Source organism: Zasmidium cellare (assembly GCF_010093935.1).
Source record: "Zasmidium cellare ATCC 36951 unplaced genomic scaffold M409scaffold_51, whole genome shotgun sequence".
NCBI classification, from domain to species: domain Eukaryota; kingdom Fungi; phylum Ascomycota; class Dothideomycetes; order Mycosphaerellales; family Mycosphaerellaceae; genus Zasmidium; species Zasmidium cellare.
Genome location: NW_022986995.1, coordinates 114,251 through 131,252, shown reverse-complemented (window position 1 = coordinate 131,252; position 17,002 = coordinate 114,251). Strand labels below are relative to the sequence as shown.

General features: G+C 54.8%; 7 protein-coding genes across 7 annotated transcripts; 5 read left to right on the top strand and 2 right to left on the bottom strand.

Moving 5' to 3' along the window:
* Positions 1-215: 215 nt before the first annotated feature.
* Positions 216-1,259, top strand: M409DRAFT_60239 (uncharacterized protein; the record flags this gene model as incomplete). Its single annotated transcript, XM_033814399.1, has 3 exons — positions 216-665; positions 725-938; positions 1,003-1,259. 3 exons carry the CDS (start codon positions 216-218, stop codon positions 1,257-1,259), a joined length of 921 nt encoding a protein of 306 aa, XP_033661021.1.
* Positions 1,260-1,766: 507 nt separating this feature from the next.
* M409DRAFT_31845 (uncharacterized protein) lies at positions 1,767-2,186 on the bottom strand (the record flags this gene model as incomplete). Its single annotated transcript, XM_033810243.1, has 1 exon — positions 1,767-2,186. A coding segment is annotated over one exon (420 nt), but the record flags the coding sequence as incomplete, so codon positions are not given.
* A 791-nt stretch (positions 2,187-2,977) lies between these two features.
* Positions 2,978-6,499, bottom strand: M409DRAFT_70657 (uncharacterized protein; the record flags this gene model as incomplete). Its single annotated transcript, XM_033818835.1, has 1 exon — positions 2,978-6,499. The coding sequence occupies one exon, from the start codon at positions 6,497-6,499 to the stop codon at positions 2,978-2,980; it is 3,522 nt and encodes a 1,173-aa protein (XP_033661019.1).
* Positions 6,500-6,898: 399 nt separating this feature from the next.
* On the top strand, positions 6,899-7,467 carry M409DRAFT_70656 (uncharacterized protein; the record flags this gene model as incomplete). The annotated part of the gene is made up of 3 exons (XM_033818834.1): positions 6,899-7,046; positions 7,099-7,343; positions 7,402-7,467. The coding sequence occupies 3 exons, from the start codon at positions 6,899-6,901 to the stop codon at positions 7,465-7,467; spliced, it is 459 nt and encodes a 152-aa protein (XP_033661018.1).
* An 898-nt stretch (positions 7,468-8,365) lies between these two features.
* Positions 8,366-12,886, top strand: M409DRAFT_60236 (uncharacterized protein; the record flags this gene model as incomplete). Its single annotated transcript, XM_033814398.1, has 3 exons — positions 8,366-8,513; positions 8,570-8,742; positions 9,152-12,886. The coding sequence occupies 3 exons, from the start codon at positions 8,366-8,368 to the stop codon at positions 12,884-12,886; spliced, it is 4,056 nt and encodes a 1,351-aa protein (XP_033661017.1).
* Positions 12,887-13,495: 609 nt separating this feature from the next.
* M409DRAFT_29423 (uncharacterized protein) lies at positions 13,496-16,318 on the top strand (the record flags this gene model as incomplete). Its single annotated transcript, XM_033809460.1, has 1 exon — positions 13,496-16,318. One exon carries the CDS (start codon positions 13,496-13,498, stop codon positions 16,316-16,318), a length of 2,823 nt encoding a protein of 940 aa, XP_033661016.1.
* Positions 16,319-16,525: 207 nt separating this feature from the next.
* Positions 16,526-16,975, top strand: M409DRAFT_29422 (uncharacterized protein; the record flags this gene model as incomplete). Its single annotated transcript, XM_033809459.1, has 1 exon — positions 16,526-16,975. A coding segment is annotated over one exon (450 nt), but the record flags the coding sequence as incomplete, so codon positions are not given.
* Between the last annotated feature and the right edge of the window lie 27 nt (positions 16,976-17,002).

Genomic DNA, 17,002 nt, shown 5'->3' with positions numbered 1-17,002 from the left:
TACTTGTCCGACTTTATTACCTGGGATGTCAGCGTGTTTTGGTATGCCCAGTTTTGGCGGTTGGTGATGTGGAGAATCAGGTATATGTATACGAGGTAGGCTGAGCGTCCATTGTCTTCTTTCTGACGCGGAGGAGGGATACATCTCACCTTTCCTTCGAATCTTCACATCGACAAATCCCGCTTTTCTCCCTCTCACATTCTCCAAGAGACCCAATGACCTCCTCTCCCTCCAAATACATCCGCAACCCCAACAACCTCCCCAGCCCCGTACCGACCTTCCACTCCGACACCTACCCTCGCATCTCGCCCCTCCAAAACCCCACCCTCCGCCTACCGGGTAAACACGTAATTATTACAGGCGGCGGCAGCGGCATCGGGCGTGAGACCGTCTTTTCTTTCGCGCGGGCTGGGGTGGCGAACATCACGTTATTTGGAGGTAGGAGAGGGGAGTTGCTCGAGGAGACGAAGGCGTTGGTTGAGAGGCAGGTTAAGGGTGTTGAGGTGCGGATTTGGGTGGGCGATATTTGTGATGAGGAGGGTGTGAAGAGAGCGGTAGATGGAGTCAAGGGTGGATGGGATGTGCTTGTGTTGAATTCGGGGTATTTAAGTGAGAAGGGGAAGCTTGGGGAGGCGGATGTGGGGGATTGGTGGAAGGCTTTTGAGGTATACCATCATTTTATCACTTATACCATCTAGCAGTACTGACCGACGACATGGGGCAGATTTCCTTGAAAGGCTCCTTGGTAGTTCTGCAAGCCCTCCTCCCGCACCGCAAACCCAACGCCTCCGTTCTTTCGACGAATTCCCTCGTCATCAATTACCAATACCCGGAACGCTCCTCGTACATCGTGTCGAAGTTGGCGTTGGCAAGGATGATGGAGTGTCTGGCGCAGGAGGAAGAGGATTTGTATGTCGTGAGCTTTCATCCTGGCGGTGGTAAGTCCTCTGTACCACTTTCCCTGAGGTCGAGTTAGGTGTGCTGATGTGTTTGGGTTTTAAGTCGACACGGACATGTACAACAAGTTCTTCGGCGATTACGCCGCGACGCAAAAGGCCAAAACCGGGACGGATACATTGCAGCTGCCAGCGGACTTTGCGGTGTGGTTGGCGAGTCCTGAGGCGAGGTTTCTGCGAGGGAGGTTTGTGTATGCGAATTGGGATGTCGATGAGCTGAAGCAGGTTTGCGAGGAGAGGTTTGAGAAGGAACCGGATTTCTTGAAGGCGAATGTCATTGGGTGGCCGTTCTCGCCGCCGTGAGGAGGGAGTCATATGTGGACCGAGGATGGGATGAGGGTGGTGCATGATTAGTCAATTGCGTCTGCTTGTTCTCTGTACATACATCTCCGTCCTGTTGCGCCGTGTCCCATTCGGTGGTATCGTAGTTGCGAGCATGGAAACAGAACTCCTCGAGCGCCTCCGCTGCTGTCCATGTCTAATATAAGCCCCCAAGCCAATTACAGTGTCGATGTACGTTTGCCGTCTGCGTCTTTCAATGTTCACCTCTTCAGATTGTCTCATTTGGTGTCACAGGCTCGGCCAGCCTCGCCGCTGCAATCGAACGTTCCCTCTCCCTCCTTTCAGGACTGCCATTCCGACTCTTGGGTTCTCTGCTTCGATCGCGGAAGGGATTCCTAGAATCATCACCGCCTCTTTTGCTCAACTGCGGTGTGTAGACGTGGGTCATCTCAATGCCGGTCCGTCTGAAGTCTGAGAATCAAGAGATTAGCGTAGTCGAGGTATACAATCTTGGAATAACTCACTCTTCTGCTTGTGGAAAGCTTCATTTTGCTCTTGCGTGCCCAAGACGGTCCTCACGCAGCCGGCGTTCGATGCCAATCGGTCCAGTTGGTCAAGCAGCCTCAAGCCGAGATTCTTGCCGCTCTGGCCTTCTCCAACTGCCAGATCCTCGATGTGGCCGACTTTACTTAGACTGCTGGCAAATTTGAACTCAATGATCAGTGTGCCAGTTGCGACAATCTGATCCATGTTATCTGTGATGACCAGAATCGTGTAGATGTCGTTTCTAGAGCGCATATACTCGCATCGTTCGTCCCACGCAGGTATTGTGATTGGTCCGACTGACTTCAGCTTCGTGTATCCCCTGTCGTAATCGTCTCTTTGTAGTGATCGAATGTTGTAGCCTCTGGGAAGTTTGTCTTCGACTGTTGAGTCGATCACGACTGGGAAGATGGGGCTTTCGGCGGGAGGAAGTTCCTTTGGCTTATCGGGCTCGCCGATACCATAGTCTAGTCCAATACCACCCAACGCTCGTGCGATCTTGAAGTCCTCGAGGCGCTTCGCATTCGGGTCCTGGGGCTTAGGCTGTGGGATCAAGCCAGAAAGCACTTCATTCGGGTTGGTGATTGCTCGGACAAGGCGGCTTGGCTTTCTCTTGGGAATGTCGTTTGTACTGGGAGGGCTGGGGTCATCTCTGACAGTAGTGTGATGGACGCTCCCTTTTGACTGGTGCATCATAGAGGCTGGCGGCCACACCGCTTGAATGTCGGTGGTGTAGAGTACTTCTCAGCCGAATGGTGTCTCGACGCGGTCGTCTCGATGTTGTTCAGACTGATGATAATCCTGAGCTAGTGACGGCGCCCTTCGTGGTATACTTGGTCGACTGAAAGAGTATTGCGCGCGAAAGGGTGAGGTTGGGAGCTTTTCGAGTCGCGAGATTGAGGGCGTAGATCTACAGGATCGGCGTCCCCCACGGAGATCTCGAAGCTTAATATGCTTATTTAAGAAGCCCCTGCCAAGGCCCGGCCCCTAAAACGTACAAAGCATGTGAAATGATTCGAAACGTCCTCACCGAGGAGACTTGTGATTCGCCGTACCATATTTCGCTGCAACTTGAAACGCGCGAATCGTCAAGAAAACGAGCAAGCTTGCATACGCAGTTCGTCCGGCCGAAGTCCGAGATGGCAGGCGTCTCACGGCATCGGTGTAAGCGAATGCTGTGGGATTGGGTAGTGTTTTCACCAGGACTCGCCCTGCAATCTTTGTCGCAGGCGAAGAGGATCTGTCAAGCTGGGCCTCTTCTTGAAAGGCTGCTTGTGCTGTGCTTCTTCCTCGATGGCCGTGTCTTCTGAAGCGAAGGACATTTCAGTTGCAGATGTGCAGTCGCAGCCGCACCCAGTGGGACATGTAAAACTGTCAGGACCCACGGCGGAGAGGAACTCTTCCAGGCAGCCAGGATGTGTAACATGCAAACATGCAGGACAGACCTGCTCGGCAGCTTGCACAACGCAGTAACATATGCTGCAGTCGTTGAATCGTCTTCCTGAGTGGGTCTCCGGCACCACACTCTGCTCGCTATGACTGCTATCCAACGACTGCGGCACACTTGTTGACGAGAAGTTGGTCATGTCTGCTGCATCGGTAAGCATGTCCCATGACCGAAGGTGCTCAGCATAGCGATGACGCCAGAAGCTGGATTTCATGGAGAGCTGCTCGGGAACCAGCTGGGTCGGCATAGTCGTCGTTGCCTCGCCGTAAAAGCTGCCCTTCTTCTTCATCATAGAAACCCCTGTGTGAGGCTTCTTTGGCGTGTGCAATACACTGTTGTCATCCACTGTTCTGTCGCTATCATAATTGTCGTCTTCTTGGGCAAGGCTCAGACTTCGGCGACTTCCCCTCGAAGGCTCCATCGTCGAAGCGAAGGAGACTGACTTGCTCCAGCTGCCAGTCGCGTTCGGCAGACTCGAAGAAAGTTCGTTACCCGGACTGGTCCCCAATCTTTTGAGCGGCGGAGACGAGCCGTAGGAACTGAACTTTTCTGCGATCGAGGCGGCGTAATTCTTGGCCGCGGCGCCGAAACTGCTGCGTTGGTGCTCAGGGCTGGCAGATCCGGATGTCAAGATGCGAGAATTCTGTGTGGTGATGTTCGAAAACGTGAATGGCGGCGTGCTGCTCGACGAGTCTAGGTAAGGTGTTGTGGGTTGTGACGGGTTCCCGGAGGATAGCCTGGACCGGTAAGCCTTGTTGGGCGAGCTATCTGCAGTCCTCACGGCAATGCTTTCGGTCCGCAGGGTTGGCAGATCGGGTGGAAACATGGTAGAATCTTGATCAGATCCTGTCAAAGCTGGCATATTCGATCGAACACTTCTCGTTTGACGGCGACGACTGCAAAATTTGGAGTGGGCAGCTATTGTTTCGCAAGTACTGGGGAGGAGTGTGGACATGCAAGCAAGAAGCTGTACATCCACCCGCTCTTCTGCCCATTGAAACAGTCGCTCTATCGCCCAAGTTCTCCCAAATGGGAGACTCAGCAAGGGAATGACGTCCGCGGTTGGGTCCATGGATGGAGCTTCGCGACTAGAAGCCATTGATGCGTTTCTAGAGATTGCGGGCCGATGTCCAAGGAACAACGCGGGGACATCCTCAAATCTGCGAGGCAAATGCGGGTCTACAATGCTCGAATCTAGGATGATCGCCAGCAAGCGCCAAGCCATTGCGCTCGTTTGTAGCCCTACTTTCGCGGCATGTGCTGCATTGGAACGGCAGACCTCCGAACTTGGGAGCCCGACCTCATCAAAGCTTCCATAGGCGTTTGCGAGAGACTTTCTTGTTGGGGTCAGCGTCTCGAAGCTCCGAACCGACACGTTGACTCGGTGATCGCCAGGTAGGGGTTGCATTTGGGACTTGGTGGGAGACACCTTTACTGCCCAAGATGGGGCATCATCAAAAGACGAAGAATGGACTGCAAATCTTGGGACAGCTACGGCCTGTAGGTCTTCCGACGACGTATCCTTGGAGGCCGAAGATGAGTAGCGAGATTGGGCTGTACTCAAGAGGTTACCAAAGCTTGGAAAGAGCTTGTTCACTTCTTCGCCATGCTTTTCGACGCCGTCAGAGCCCTTTGTCAATGTGATGTTTTCGTTGACGGTCTTCTTGATGCTGTATGGAAAGAAGGTGACGAGCTGGCCGTTTGGGCTGAACATCGCACCGCACGATCTGGGCAAGGGCACATTGATGCCCCCAGGCAGAAGCGTGCCACTACCTTTCATGTCGCCTGCAAAGGTCTCGTCGTCCGAGTCGCTCTCATGAGCGTGTTCAGCGACTGTCGCTATCGAATCAGAGAGAGCCAGCGGGGGAAGCTGCATGCTTTCGTCCAGTGGCGTTATCAAGCCAGGTGAAACTCTGCGTGCCGGTATGTTTGGTGATAGAAAGGGCATGGGAGAGTCTTCGTCATCGATGTGATGTTCTTTGGGCAGTTCCAAGCTGGAAGTCATGTTTGTAGCCGGAGTGCCAGGCCTCGAACCTTGATCTCTGTGGATGTTGCGCGATTTTGCTTTACCCAGAGTGTCTTTGATGCCTTTCAGTCGTGGTTTGTTGGGTGTAGTTCGTCCAGGTGCACGTACACGTTGGACCTTCTTCTGAGGCTTCATGAAGCCACTACGAGGATAATCAGTCTTTGGCCCCATTGCCTGGTACTCTTCAAGGCGTGCAACAGGAGACTGAGACCACCCCATGCTGTCCAATACCGGGACCGGAACTTTGTATGTCTCAATCGCAATGTCGGAGACAATCGCTGCGTCCACCGATTGAGCCAAACGACGTAGAGAGAAGCAATCCATGGCGCAGTCCTTGTGGAGCCTCCATATTTCGGTCATTGTCCCATGTTCGAGGGAATAATTGTAGAAGTACAAATCTTTGCGGGATTTCTGAAGTACGACCAATCCATTTTGACCAAGAACTTCCGCTTGAGCGATACTGCACTCAAGATTGAAAGTTGTATACGGGGAGACTGTCTCCGTGGTGTTCGACAAAGTATGGGATCCGTCTTCCTCATCAGAGTCCATGTTCATGGCCTGTCCTTTACGTGCAGGAGAGCCTCCAATTGCAGCTTCGAGGTCATAAAAAGACAAGATCCCGCCATGGCTCAGGGTGAGAATGTGATTGGCCGTTTCCAAAGACCACGTGAACAACTGTAACGTTGCGGGCTTGACTTTGATGGAGGCGATAGGTCTCGAACTGGGCAGCTTCCACATGCAAAGATTGGACCCAGAAATGGCAGATATCAGCCCTGCACTGCCCAAACCAAGAGACAAGTGGCTGCAGGCACTTCGGAATGCACGCAGACGGTATATGGGCCGGGAAGTGTCGTTCATTGACCACACGCATATAGTTCCATCTGCGGAGCCAGTAGCGACGGCACCGCCATCATCTCGACCAAACGAGATCGAAGTAATCGTTCTTCCATTGCCATTGAAGACGCATATCGTCGTGGATGCCTCTATATCGAGAATGACGAGTTGGGATCCATTCGAGGCAGCCAGCAGATTCAGCCGGGTTGGATGAAAGGCCAGAACACGCTCATGATGCGACTTTCTCACGCTGAATGGGGTCCAAAGTGCTCGGTATTGGCTGTTTGATATGTCCCGGACGAGAATGCCCTTTTCCTCTGAGGAGGCTGTGTATTTTGCGTTGATAGCAGACGGTCGCTGTGCGAGGGGCTGACTTCCACGCCTGCACCGCCACGCGTGCTCGTTGTCCATCCGTGGCCCATCACACGGGTTCCCGCAAGGCCAGATCTCCATGATTCGCCGGTCTCATGTTGTCCAAGGGAGTGATCGATGGACTGTCACATGTGAGGCCAGCATCCGCGACGACACGCGACGTTGCCAAGACATGTGAAGTGGGTCCTTCCCGCAGATGGGCGGGACGAGGATGGACTTCACCTGTCGATGAGCAAACAGTTCTTCCCTCCACTACTCTCCCAATCCACCTCTAACACTCGATCACCAGTCTTGCAACAACCAAACAGCACACGATTTCTCACACTCCATACCGCTGCTTCGACAAAGTTGCGATCGAAACACATCTCCTCCGACTGATCCTCGACGACATCGCTCTGTTGCCCCACCACTGCAGCAGCAACATCTACCCATCTCATCATGTCGGCCCCGCTTCCCAAGCGGATCATCAAAGAGACGGAGAGACTGCAGAATGAGCCAGTGCCCGGCATCTCCGCTCAGCCGCACGACGACAATGCTCGATACTTCGACGTGATTGTGGAGGGACCAGGCGGCAGCTGCTATGAGGGTAAGATCGGACATTGCGACCTTGGACAACTCACAGATTGACGAGTGCGAAGGTGGTGTATTCCAACTCGAGCTCTTCCTCCCAGACGACTACCCGATGTGCCCACCTCGGATACGCTTTCTCACGCGCATCTACCACCCAAACATCGATCGCTTGGGCAGAATCTGTCTCGACGTCCTCAAGAACAACTGGTCTCCCGCTTTGCAGATACGCACCATCCTTCTCAGCATACAGGCACTGCTAGGTGCACCAAACCCAGAGGATCCATTGAACGAGGCAGTGGCGAAGCAGTGGAAGGTTGATAGAGATCCATTTCTGCGCCCTTTCAATGAGATGATTGCTGACTAGTGCACAGGAGAATCAGCCAGAGGCTATCAAGACTGCGCGGGAGTGGACTGAGCTATACGCCAAGAAGAAGTAAATTCGCCAAGTCAGATAGCATCCGGTAGAAGAATGAAGTTGAAGAGTATGAGGCCTGGGACATGGATCAGGACGGCGATGGAGACAATCGAGACGAACGAAACGACACGATACGATTAGGGACCATGAGTTTGAAGTCTGCATAGATAGCGTGAGGTGGCGTAAGAGGAGATACCATGTTATTGCTGTGCAGCGTGCAAATGGAAATGGTTATTAGTATAGCTTTGCAAGTTTCAACTTCGTGAAGGGGACGCGGAGTGGACTCGGTTGGCAGAGAGGAGGTTGTTCAAGTATTGGAAATGATGCAATGTGAGTATGCCTTGTTCAGACTATATGCTTATCTGAAGCAGAACTGCCACCCGTTCGTCTGCAGTCAATCGTTGCCCAGCAACACCGGCGTCCGACTCGACCTAGGACTCGATTCGCCCCCAAAGTTGTCGGTGGCTCTCAGGGGCTCGAGGATATGGAAGCAGAAGGCGACGTTGCCGACCTTGTGAAAGTTGCACGGACTCTGTTCCAGAACTTTGGTACTATCGAACCTCGCACGGCGTCTGCTGCACCCTTTGCACGTAGCCATGCTTGCATTTTGAGCTATTAGCTTCGACGCTATTGGTCCGCCGCTGGTGTGAGCTTTGCGGCACGTGCCGACGAGAGTGAAGTTGAAGCTGGACGTCCACCAAACCGCCGGCACCACCACACCACCCTTTTTCCGACACCAACATCACAACGATCACGCCCTCACCAATTGCGCTTCACATGCGGTGCTGACTGTTGCACGCCACCGACAATCACACAAATACACTTTCTCATGAACGGTATGTCCATTCATCAACAATTCACAAGGCTCGCCAACTAACATATGGCAGTCCAAGACCACCTTCACGGGCCTAGCTGCCAGCATGGCCCACCCTTGGAGCGGCATGGTTAGCCGCAGTCGCGCCAACAGCATATTTGACGAAGACGTAGATCAAACCTCTGGCGGAGGCGGTAGACCTGCCAAGCTGAAGAAGTCGGCGTCGATGACTTCACTGCTCAGCGTGTTCAGCCGTAAGTCCGCCAGTCCCTGAGTATTTCCATCAAAGAGGTCGCTAACTCGTCATTAGGCAAGGGCCCTCTCGACGACGAGGATGATGTCCCTCCAGTCCCAAAGATTCCGGCGGAGTACGCTAGTTCAGGCAGAGTCGCGACCGTGGAGAACTTTCCAGCTTTTACCGACAACTACACCAGCTCTGAGCTAGACTCGGAGAGTGCCATCGACAGCGATGTGAATGATAAGGTAAACTTTTCTTTTTGTTTTGCTTTTAGCGGCGGCGGGCAGGTGGGATTGAAAAGGGGGGAATGTGGTGGGCGAGGCCAAGGTGACCTCGCTGGTCGCGACAATAACAACATCACAACATCACAGCAGCAGCAGAGCAGCGCACTTGAGCAGTGCCCATGATGAGACATCGATTCCGAGCCACGAGCATTGAGCATTGAGCAAACCACCAGCTTCGACCGACCACGGACTCCGACCGACCACGAGCTTCGTCCGATCACGAGCAACTATTCAACCATCGATACACACCGAAGACGAAATCAAAGACGAGCCATTGTCCAGCAAGAACAGTGATCAGATGCTCAGAGAAAACTGGTAATTTTGAACCCCCCTGTCCTTCTCTGATGTCAACCAGCTGACCGTCTTGCAGTCTGTCTGCTGCGGCTGCATTGCTCCAGCAGCGACCCTCGAAGACCTCTCCCCCAGGCGAGTATTAACCATGCGTCAAATTGCTGACTGTGTGATACAGAAACAGACACCATGGCCCAAAGTAAAGAAGTCGTTCAAGTCGCTTCGGAGTCTTACAGCGTCCAGCAGCGCTAGACCAACTTTTCTGACCGACGAGAGCCCCCAGCAGCCCCACACGGCTCCCCTTCAGCAATCGACGTTCACAATCCGAGGGGACTCGGTCTCGACGGGAAACTCGGTCTCGACAGGAAACTCGGTCTCGACAGGAAACTCTCACGAGGAGGAGGTCATCGATGCTCGTCAATTCCTCGACTCCACTCATGATCCCCTCGACTCGACTCCAAGACTGCAGACGCAAGCTAGCATGCCAAGTCTTCGCTCGGCGCGCACCAGAGCTAATACTTCGCAAGCGTCGCATGAGGTCGAACTTGGTGGCCAGTATGAACTTCGCAATGCTGTGTTCTCGGGCGTCGGCCAACAAGCGCCCCCGGACGCTCGTCAGTATCGGCGCCCCGCCAAAATCAAGGATGGCCCGGGTGACTTCCTAATTGCGAAGACTGGAGCACCTGCGATGCCTCATTCAGACGTGGCAGACATAGACCCAGAGTACTGGGAATCGGCTGTGGCATACGTCAGGCGGCAAGTCTTGGAGGAAGAAGCCCGGGAGGCACGGGAAGCAATGCGAGCAGCGGGCCAGGACTCTTCACCAGAGAAGCGCAACGAGCTGAACGGAGAAGCACGAAAGAGACGGATTATGATCGGCAGGGACTGGATAAAGCGGACCAGCCGCGTGGATTGGCCAGATGCATGGCCTGACCAGATAGAGCCCGAAGATGCAGCGGCAGCCTACAATGCGGTGGCTGACTTCCACAAAACCGGTGCCAACGAGAGCGAACTGAAGCGGCTCGTCCGCGGTATCTTGAAGAAGCTGTTCAAGGGAAAGTCGACGCCAACAGCTCCAAACCCCAACCTGTCCAACCCCGGCTCAAAGGGCAAGGAGCCAAGCAAGCCTCCCACTCCGAATCCATCGACTCCGCCATTCTGGAGGGCCGAAAAGCAGCACAATGTTGTGAAGTCAAGCAGACTGCCGCAGCCCTCTTCTACTCCTTCAAGTGGTTTCTCTAGGCCGCCAAACCCTCGTACCGCCAGCACCCAGAGGAAGAACGTAGAGGCCCAGTCCTCCCCACTCACGGCAGAGGAACACACTCAGGTCGCCAAAGACCAAGGATCAGCGAAAGAAGATGCGACTAGCATCACGCAGGCCACGAGAGTCCCTCCAAGCGGCCTGCCGTATTTGAACAGGCTGAAGACGCCCAAGCCAAATAACACATACTCGCCGCGTTTTGGCCTCAACATCCCGGGCAGCACAACTAACCGCGATATCTCTTTCGAACACGAAGCCTCGCCCGACACGCAAGACAGTCCTCAGCCCGACCGCATTGACTCGCCGCGAGTGGGCACTCCTTCGCAGTCCTTTAGCACGCTCTCCTTGAACGCCAAGAGGTCCTCAAGCACTCTGGGATCATCTAACCCACAGCGCATTATTGACTCTCCACGCTTGGTCAATCCTCCACAGCGTCCACCGGCAAGCAGTATATCGTCTGGCACGTCTTCATTGAGCCAGAAAGTTTCTGCCGACACCCTGAAATCGCAACAACCACAACGCACCATTGACTCGCCACGTTTTGGCAACCCTCCACAGCGTCCATCGGCAAGCAGCATGTCGTCTGGCACGTCTTCATTGAACCCCAAGGCACTGTCAAACACACCGAGATCAGATCAGCCACAACGCACCACTGACTCGCCACATTTGGCCAACCTCCCACAGCGTCTGCCACCAGGCAAGACATCATCTGGCTTGCCTGCTCTGAGACATCAGACATCGTCGCACGCGATGATCACGCCGCAGCCGCCACGAGTCTGGTCGCCACCCTCAAGCGACCCTCCAAATCGTCCGCTGCCAGATCTGCCGCCAGGAGTTCCACCATGGTCGGACAAGCGAGGGCGAAAAGCCAATCGTGAGCGTGCCGCTGGTATGATCCCTGGCCAACATCAACCAAGGCCGAAGATTCAAGGAGAAGGTGTTGGGCTTGGTCTCCATCTTGGTACACCGATTTTGCCGTCCCTGGAAGCGAAGACTTCGTCGCCGTCGAGTCAACCTCCCAGCGGCTTGCACTACCCCGAAGCGAAGACTTCAACACCTTCGAGTCAGTCTCCCAAAGACTTGCGCTCTCCGGCATCGATGACCTTCTCACCATCAGGCCGATCTGCAAATCACTTCCCAGCCCAAGGCACGAGGAAGCCATCGCCCTTGACTCCATCTCTCGACTCCCCGTCGTCCTTGCATGTGTCAAAGCGTGCTACTGCGAGTGATGCGCCAGGCACCTTGGCATCTCCAGCCGCGGGGCAGACACCCTCTAGGCCACTTGCACCGTCTGCTAAAGCTGCCTCGTCTAGCCAACCACAACGAGTACCACCGGCACTGCAACAAGGTGGCCAAGCAGGTGATTTGCACAAGTACCGAAGTGCGACTGAGGGTACTCCGAGTCCGTTGAATCCGGCGAGTCCATCGACTGCATTTAGCTCTGCCGATGCTTCATCTGGGCTCGGCATACGCAGCGCTGTTTCCGAAAACAGTATGTTGGCGCCATATGCGCGGGACGGCCCGATCGCTGGCTTAGATTTGGAGAGAATCGAAACAATCCGTCGCCAGCGTCTTCTTCAGATGCCGCCCACCGACAGCAACCCCGCGGCACGCACCTTCACCAACAACAGCATGGCCGGCCGCAATCCGGGGTCGGAATCAGGCCTGCCTCAGTACGAGGGCACTTTCAGTCCGCAGATGGACCTCGACCTCCACGAGGGTGCGACCGACCCCTACGCAGATGACGAGCCTGAAATGGACCCAACCCCCAGCAAGCCTCCAGCGCTACCACCACGACGCGACTTTAGCGCAGGCACAGACGACGATCCGAAGCAGACCATGAAGAATGCTAGAGACAGAGCACAGGACAAGATCACTCGGCTCAATCTGAAGCACCCGGCCTTTCGTGAGGCCCATGAGCGGGTGCCGTCGCCACCGCTACTGCATGATCCCGTGACCTCCTCCCGCAATACCCCGCGCCTGCACACGGAGGCGCCTACTGCTTTGCCAGCTACTCAGAACGCTGAGGCTGCTCAGGTGTCGGAGGGATATCAGGAGCTTCGTCGCTCTCTGCAGTTGCCACCAGTCGTGGCTAAGCAGCCAAACGAAGTCAAGCACCCAAACCACGAGTACGCCTGGGGCACTCTTAACACCATGTGCAAGGGCATCCACATCACACAGGTGCCATCCGCCGTCAACGCGACCGACAATGCCACGATTGTCTCCATTACGGTCTGCAAGACGTGCGGCCGAGAGTGCTGCTTCTTTGCCAATCGCGTCATCACCTACGACAGCAAGCGCGGTGACGCGTTCTTCGGCGCTGAAGCTGAGCGAGCCAAGGCCATGTACGAAGAGCTTGTCAGCCTCTACCCTGACGGCATCGAGCCATGGAACACTCTCTTGCGCTGCATTCGGTGCGCCCAGGCCTTCTGCCCCGCATGTGGCACCACCTGCTCGGCCGACGGCTGCATGCGTCCTCTGTGCGAGGGCTGTGCTCCTATCGACGACGGCGCGTGTCCTCTCCACGAGCGACAGGGCCCTGCTTTCTTTTGATGGACTCGCACTTTGAGTTGTGTGTGAGATGGAAAGATAGCAAGAGGTAGGCAAGAGGACAGCGACAAGAAAGAACTGGAAAATGCGAAAAAAGGAACATGATCATGCTGAACAAGGCACCGACCTAATGACCGGTAGGATAAGTAGCACGCAGACTGCGTGGCAACGAACGTCCGTTAAAGCTGAAGTTTACCCTTCTCATTTCATATGTCTTTGTCTGTCGTTAATGTCTTCTGCCTAAATGCAATCTGGTCCTTGAGCTCTGCTTCGTTGTAGAGCGGTGGCTGGGGAGCCTTTAGCGGATGGAGAAGTCAAGGGAGAAGTGAAGGGAGGACTAAGGCGATAAGTGACATCGACAATGGAGCAAGTACTGAGTAGAGAAGTAAAGCGACAAGTGATTTCAACATCGACGAGTGTCCCTATGACTTTCGCCTCAATTGAAATGTCAATCCCAGCTTCATATCTTCCATTTCGTACATCCGTGAAGTCGAAGTATGCTTGATCTTGGCGTGAAAGCTGTCTCCACCCAGCTCCGGACCAATCACCACCTCGCCTCCAACACCTCACTTCATCGCTGTCCAACAACCACTTCAACCCTCTCCTCCCCAAATGCCTTCCGCAACCACCGAAACACCCTCTTCCGACCCTCCCGTCCGCCTCTCCCTCCCCCTCGAATTCCAACAAGACATCTTCCACAACCTCCGCGCCGAAGACGCCCTCCTAATTATCGCCCGCGGTCTCGGCCTCCTCCGCCTCGTAACGAACCTCCTCCACTCCTACGACGCCGCTGGGAACAACCTCGTCATCCTAGTTGGAGCAGACGAACGCGAAAATGACTGGATCGGCGAATCTCTCGCCGAACATGCGGCCATCAGCGGCTCGCCGAAATGTCGCGGCATGCAGCTCGTCAATACCGACTTGACGAACGTGGGCACGAGGGAGAAGATGTACAAGAGAGGAGGCATTTGCAGTATCACGAGCAGGATCTTGATTGTAGATTTCTTGAGCGGACTTCTAGATCCCACGACTGTGACGGGGTTGGTGGTACTGCACGCCGAGCGCATTGCAGCGACGAGACTGGAGGCGTTCATTGTGAGGATCTATCGGCAGAAGAACAAGAATGGGTTCTTGAAGGCTTTCTCGGATCAGCCGGAGCCTTTGACGGGTGGATTCCAGCCGCTGTCGAATATCTTGAGGAATCTGTTTCTGAGGACGCCGGTGCTGTATCCTCGATTCCATGTCTCGGTTGCGAAGAGCTTGGAGGGGAAGAGGAAGGCGGAAGTTATTGAGCTGGAAGTTCCCATGACGGATTTGATGAAGGACATTCAGAATGCGGTGATGGAGTGCGTGGATGCGTCGATTTCGGAGTTGAAGAAAGGGAATTCGGGGCTGGAGATGGACGATTGGAATTTGGATAGTGCGCTGCATAGAAACTTCGACTCGATGATCAGACGGCAGCTGGATCCTGTCTGGCATCGGACGAGCTATAAGACACGGCAGACGGTGAGGGATCTGGGACTTCTGAGGCAGATATTGCATTTCGTCCTTACGCTCGATGCTGTGAGCTTCCATAAATATCTGGATACTGTCCTGGCTGCAAGTCAGCCGCCACCTGGGTCGAATCGGCAGAATCAGTCGCCGTGGTTGTTTCTGGATGCGGCACATACGTTGTTTGATTCGGCGAAGAGGAGGGTGTATACGGGCAAGATCACGGATCCTTTGGCGGCTGATCAGACTGGGTTGAACCCAGTGCTGGAGGAATTGCCGAAGTGGAAGCTGCTTGCGGAGATTCTGGAGGAGATTGAGAGGGATGTGTACTTCAATCCGCAGCCGAATGATGAGTCGAGTGGGAGCATACTGGTCATGTGTGGCGATCAGTCGACTTGCAGACAGCTGAGGGAGTATCTCACGACGATGTACGCTGATGAGGTTAGCGACGATGACATTGGGGACAGGAAGCCCAGCGGCAATAGTCTCATGCGACGAAAGCTGCGCAACTACTTGCAATGGAAGAGAGACTTTGCTCGAGTGAGCAGCAATTTGTTCGAAGAGAACCAGAAGGAGATCAATGGCACTTCGAAGCAGTACGGTGGTGCAGCGTCACGGGGAGGAAGAGCACCGCCCAACAAACGCCGACGAGTCCGAGGCGGTGCCGCTGGACTTGCAGCACCTACTCGAACAACGAGCGGAACAGTCCAAATCGCAGGCGACAAGGACTCGCACATTCAATCACTCATGCAAGAGCTTGCTCAAAATGATACCCTCAATCAAGACACAGCCGCGAAGATTGATATAGGAGCAGATCCACTCGACGACATGGACGATTATTACGAACTTTACGACATGAAAGACCTTGTTTTAGTACATCCGTACGACGGAGATATGGACGATCACCTGCTTGAAGAAGTGAAGCCGAGGTACGTGATCATGTACGAGCCCGATGCGGCGTTCATCAGGCGGATAGAAGTGTATCGCAGCAGCCACAGCAATCGGCAGGTGCGTGTGTACTTTATGTATTACGGAGGAAGCGTGGAAGAGCAGAGATATCTTTCGAGTGTGCGGAGGGAGAAGGATTCTTTCACAAAGCTCATCCGAGAGAGAAGTAATATGGCGTTGACGTTGACGCATGAGTTGGACAATCTGGATCCTCAGGAGAGCTTCCTACGAACGGTCAATACGCGCATTGCAGGAGGTGGTCGTCTGGCTGCGACCGCGGAACCACCTCGAGTCGTAGTCGATGTTCGAGAATTCCGCAGCAGTCTTCCCTCCCTCCTCCACGGCCGCAACATGGTCGTCATCCCCTGCATGCTCACAGTCGGCGACTACGTCCTCACGCCCGACATCTGCATCGAGCGAAAATCCGTCCGCGACCTCATCTCCTCCTTCGCCAACGGCCGCCTCTACAACCAAGCCGAAACCATGCTCCAGCATTACAAATCCCCCATGCTCCTCATCGAATTCGACGCCCAAAAAGCCTTCACCCTCGAACCCTTCGTCGACTACTCCTCCTCATCCCTCGCCGCCTCCTCCGCCGTCGGCTCCGACCTCCAATCCAAACTCGTCCTCCTCACCCTCGCCTTCCCCAAACTCCGCATCATCTGGTCCTCCTCGCCCTACCAAACCGCCTCCATCTTCGAAGAACTCAAAAAATCCCAAGACGAGCCGGATCCCATCAAAGCCGTACAGATCGGCCTGGAGTCTGGCGAGGACCCCGAGACGAGGACGTTCAATCAGACGCCGCAGGATATGCTGAGGTGTGTGCCCGGGGTGAATGGCAAGGTGCTGAATCGGTTGATTTTGGAGTATGAGAGTGTGGTGGATGTGGCGAATGCCGGGGAGAGGGAGTTGGCGGAGATGGTGGGAAGGGAGAATGCGAGGGGGATTCGGGGGTTCTTTGGGAGAAGTGTTTGGGATTTGGGGGATGAGGAGTGATGATAAGTGAGCTGAGTTGAGTTCAGTTGGCGGATGCGTGCTTTCATGTGATACCCCCTTAGTCTATGCATGCGGCGCCTGCTACTTACACCTTTCACGCTCACTCTCCAATTTCATCCACCTACCCAACACAATCCAAACATCGACTCTGGAGGATACCTCTTTCTTCCATCACCAACAACTCACAACTCACCACACATCGCCCCAATGGCCAAATTCAAACAAACAGACCCCCGCAGCCAGAAAGGCCGCAAGCGCACAGCTTCAGCAGACCCAGCAGGCCTCATCGTCCCCTCAGACAGCGACGACTATGCCGGCGCCCCCTCAAACCCACCTCCTCCAACCCTCCTAACCCCCCGCCCCTCCACCACCACAGCAACCCCAGACAACACCAAAATCTCCACCACCACCACCACCCGCCGCAACCCACCCGACTACCTCGCGCAGAAACACTACGACCGGCAATCGATCAAACAGCACGTCACGGCGGCGATCCAAAAGCAGCTGTCGCAGTTCCAGGCGTGGTCGGCGACGCAGCGGTGGGCGTTTGTGCAGCGGGAGCGGTTTGGGAAGTTAAGGGAGCGGGAGAGGGGGGCTAAGGGCGCGAGGGGGTCGGCGAGGGGGAGGTTTCCGGGAGTGTATGAGGAGGGGGTGGAGGTGGATTGGTTGTGGAGGATTTTCAAG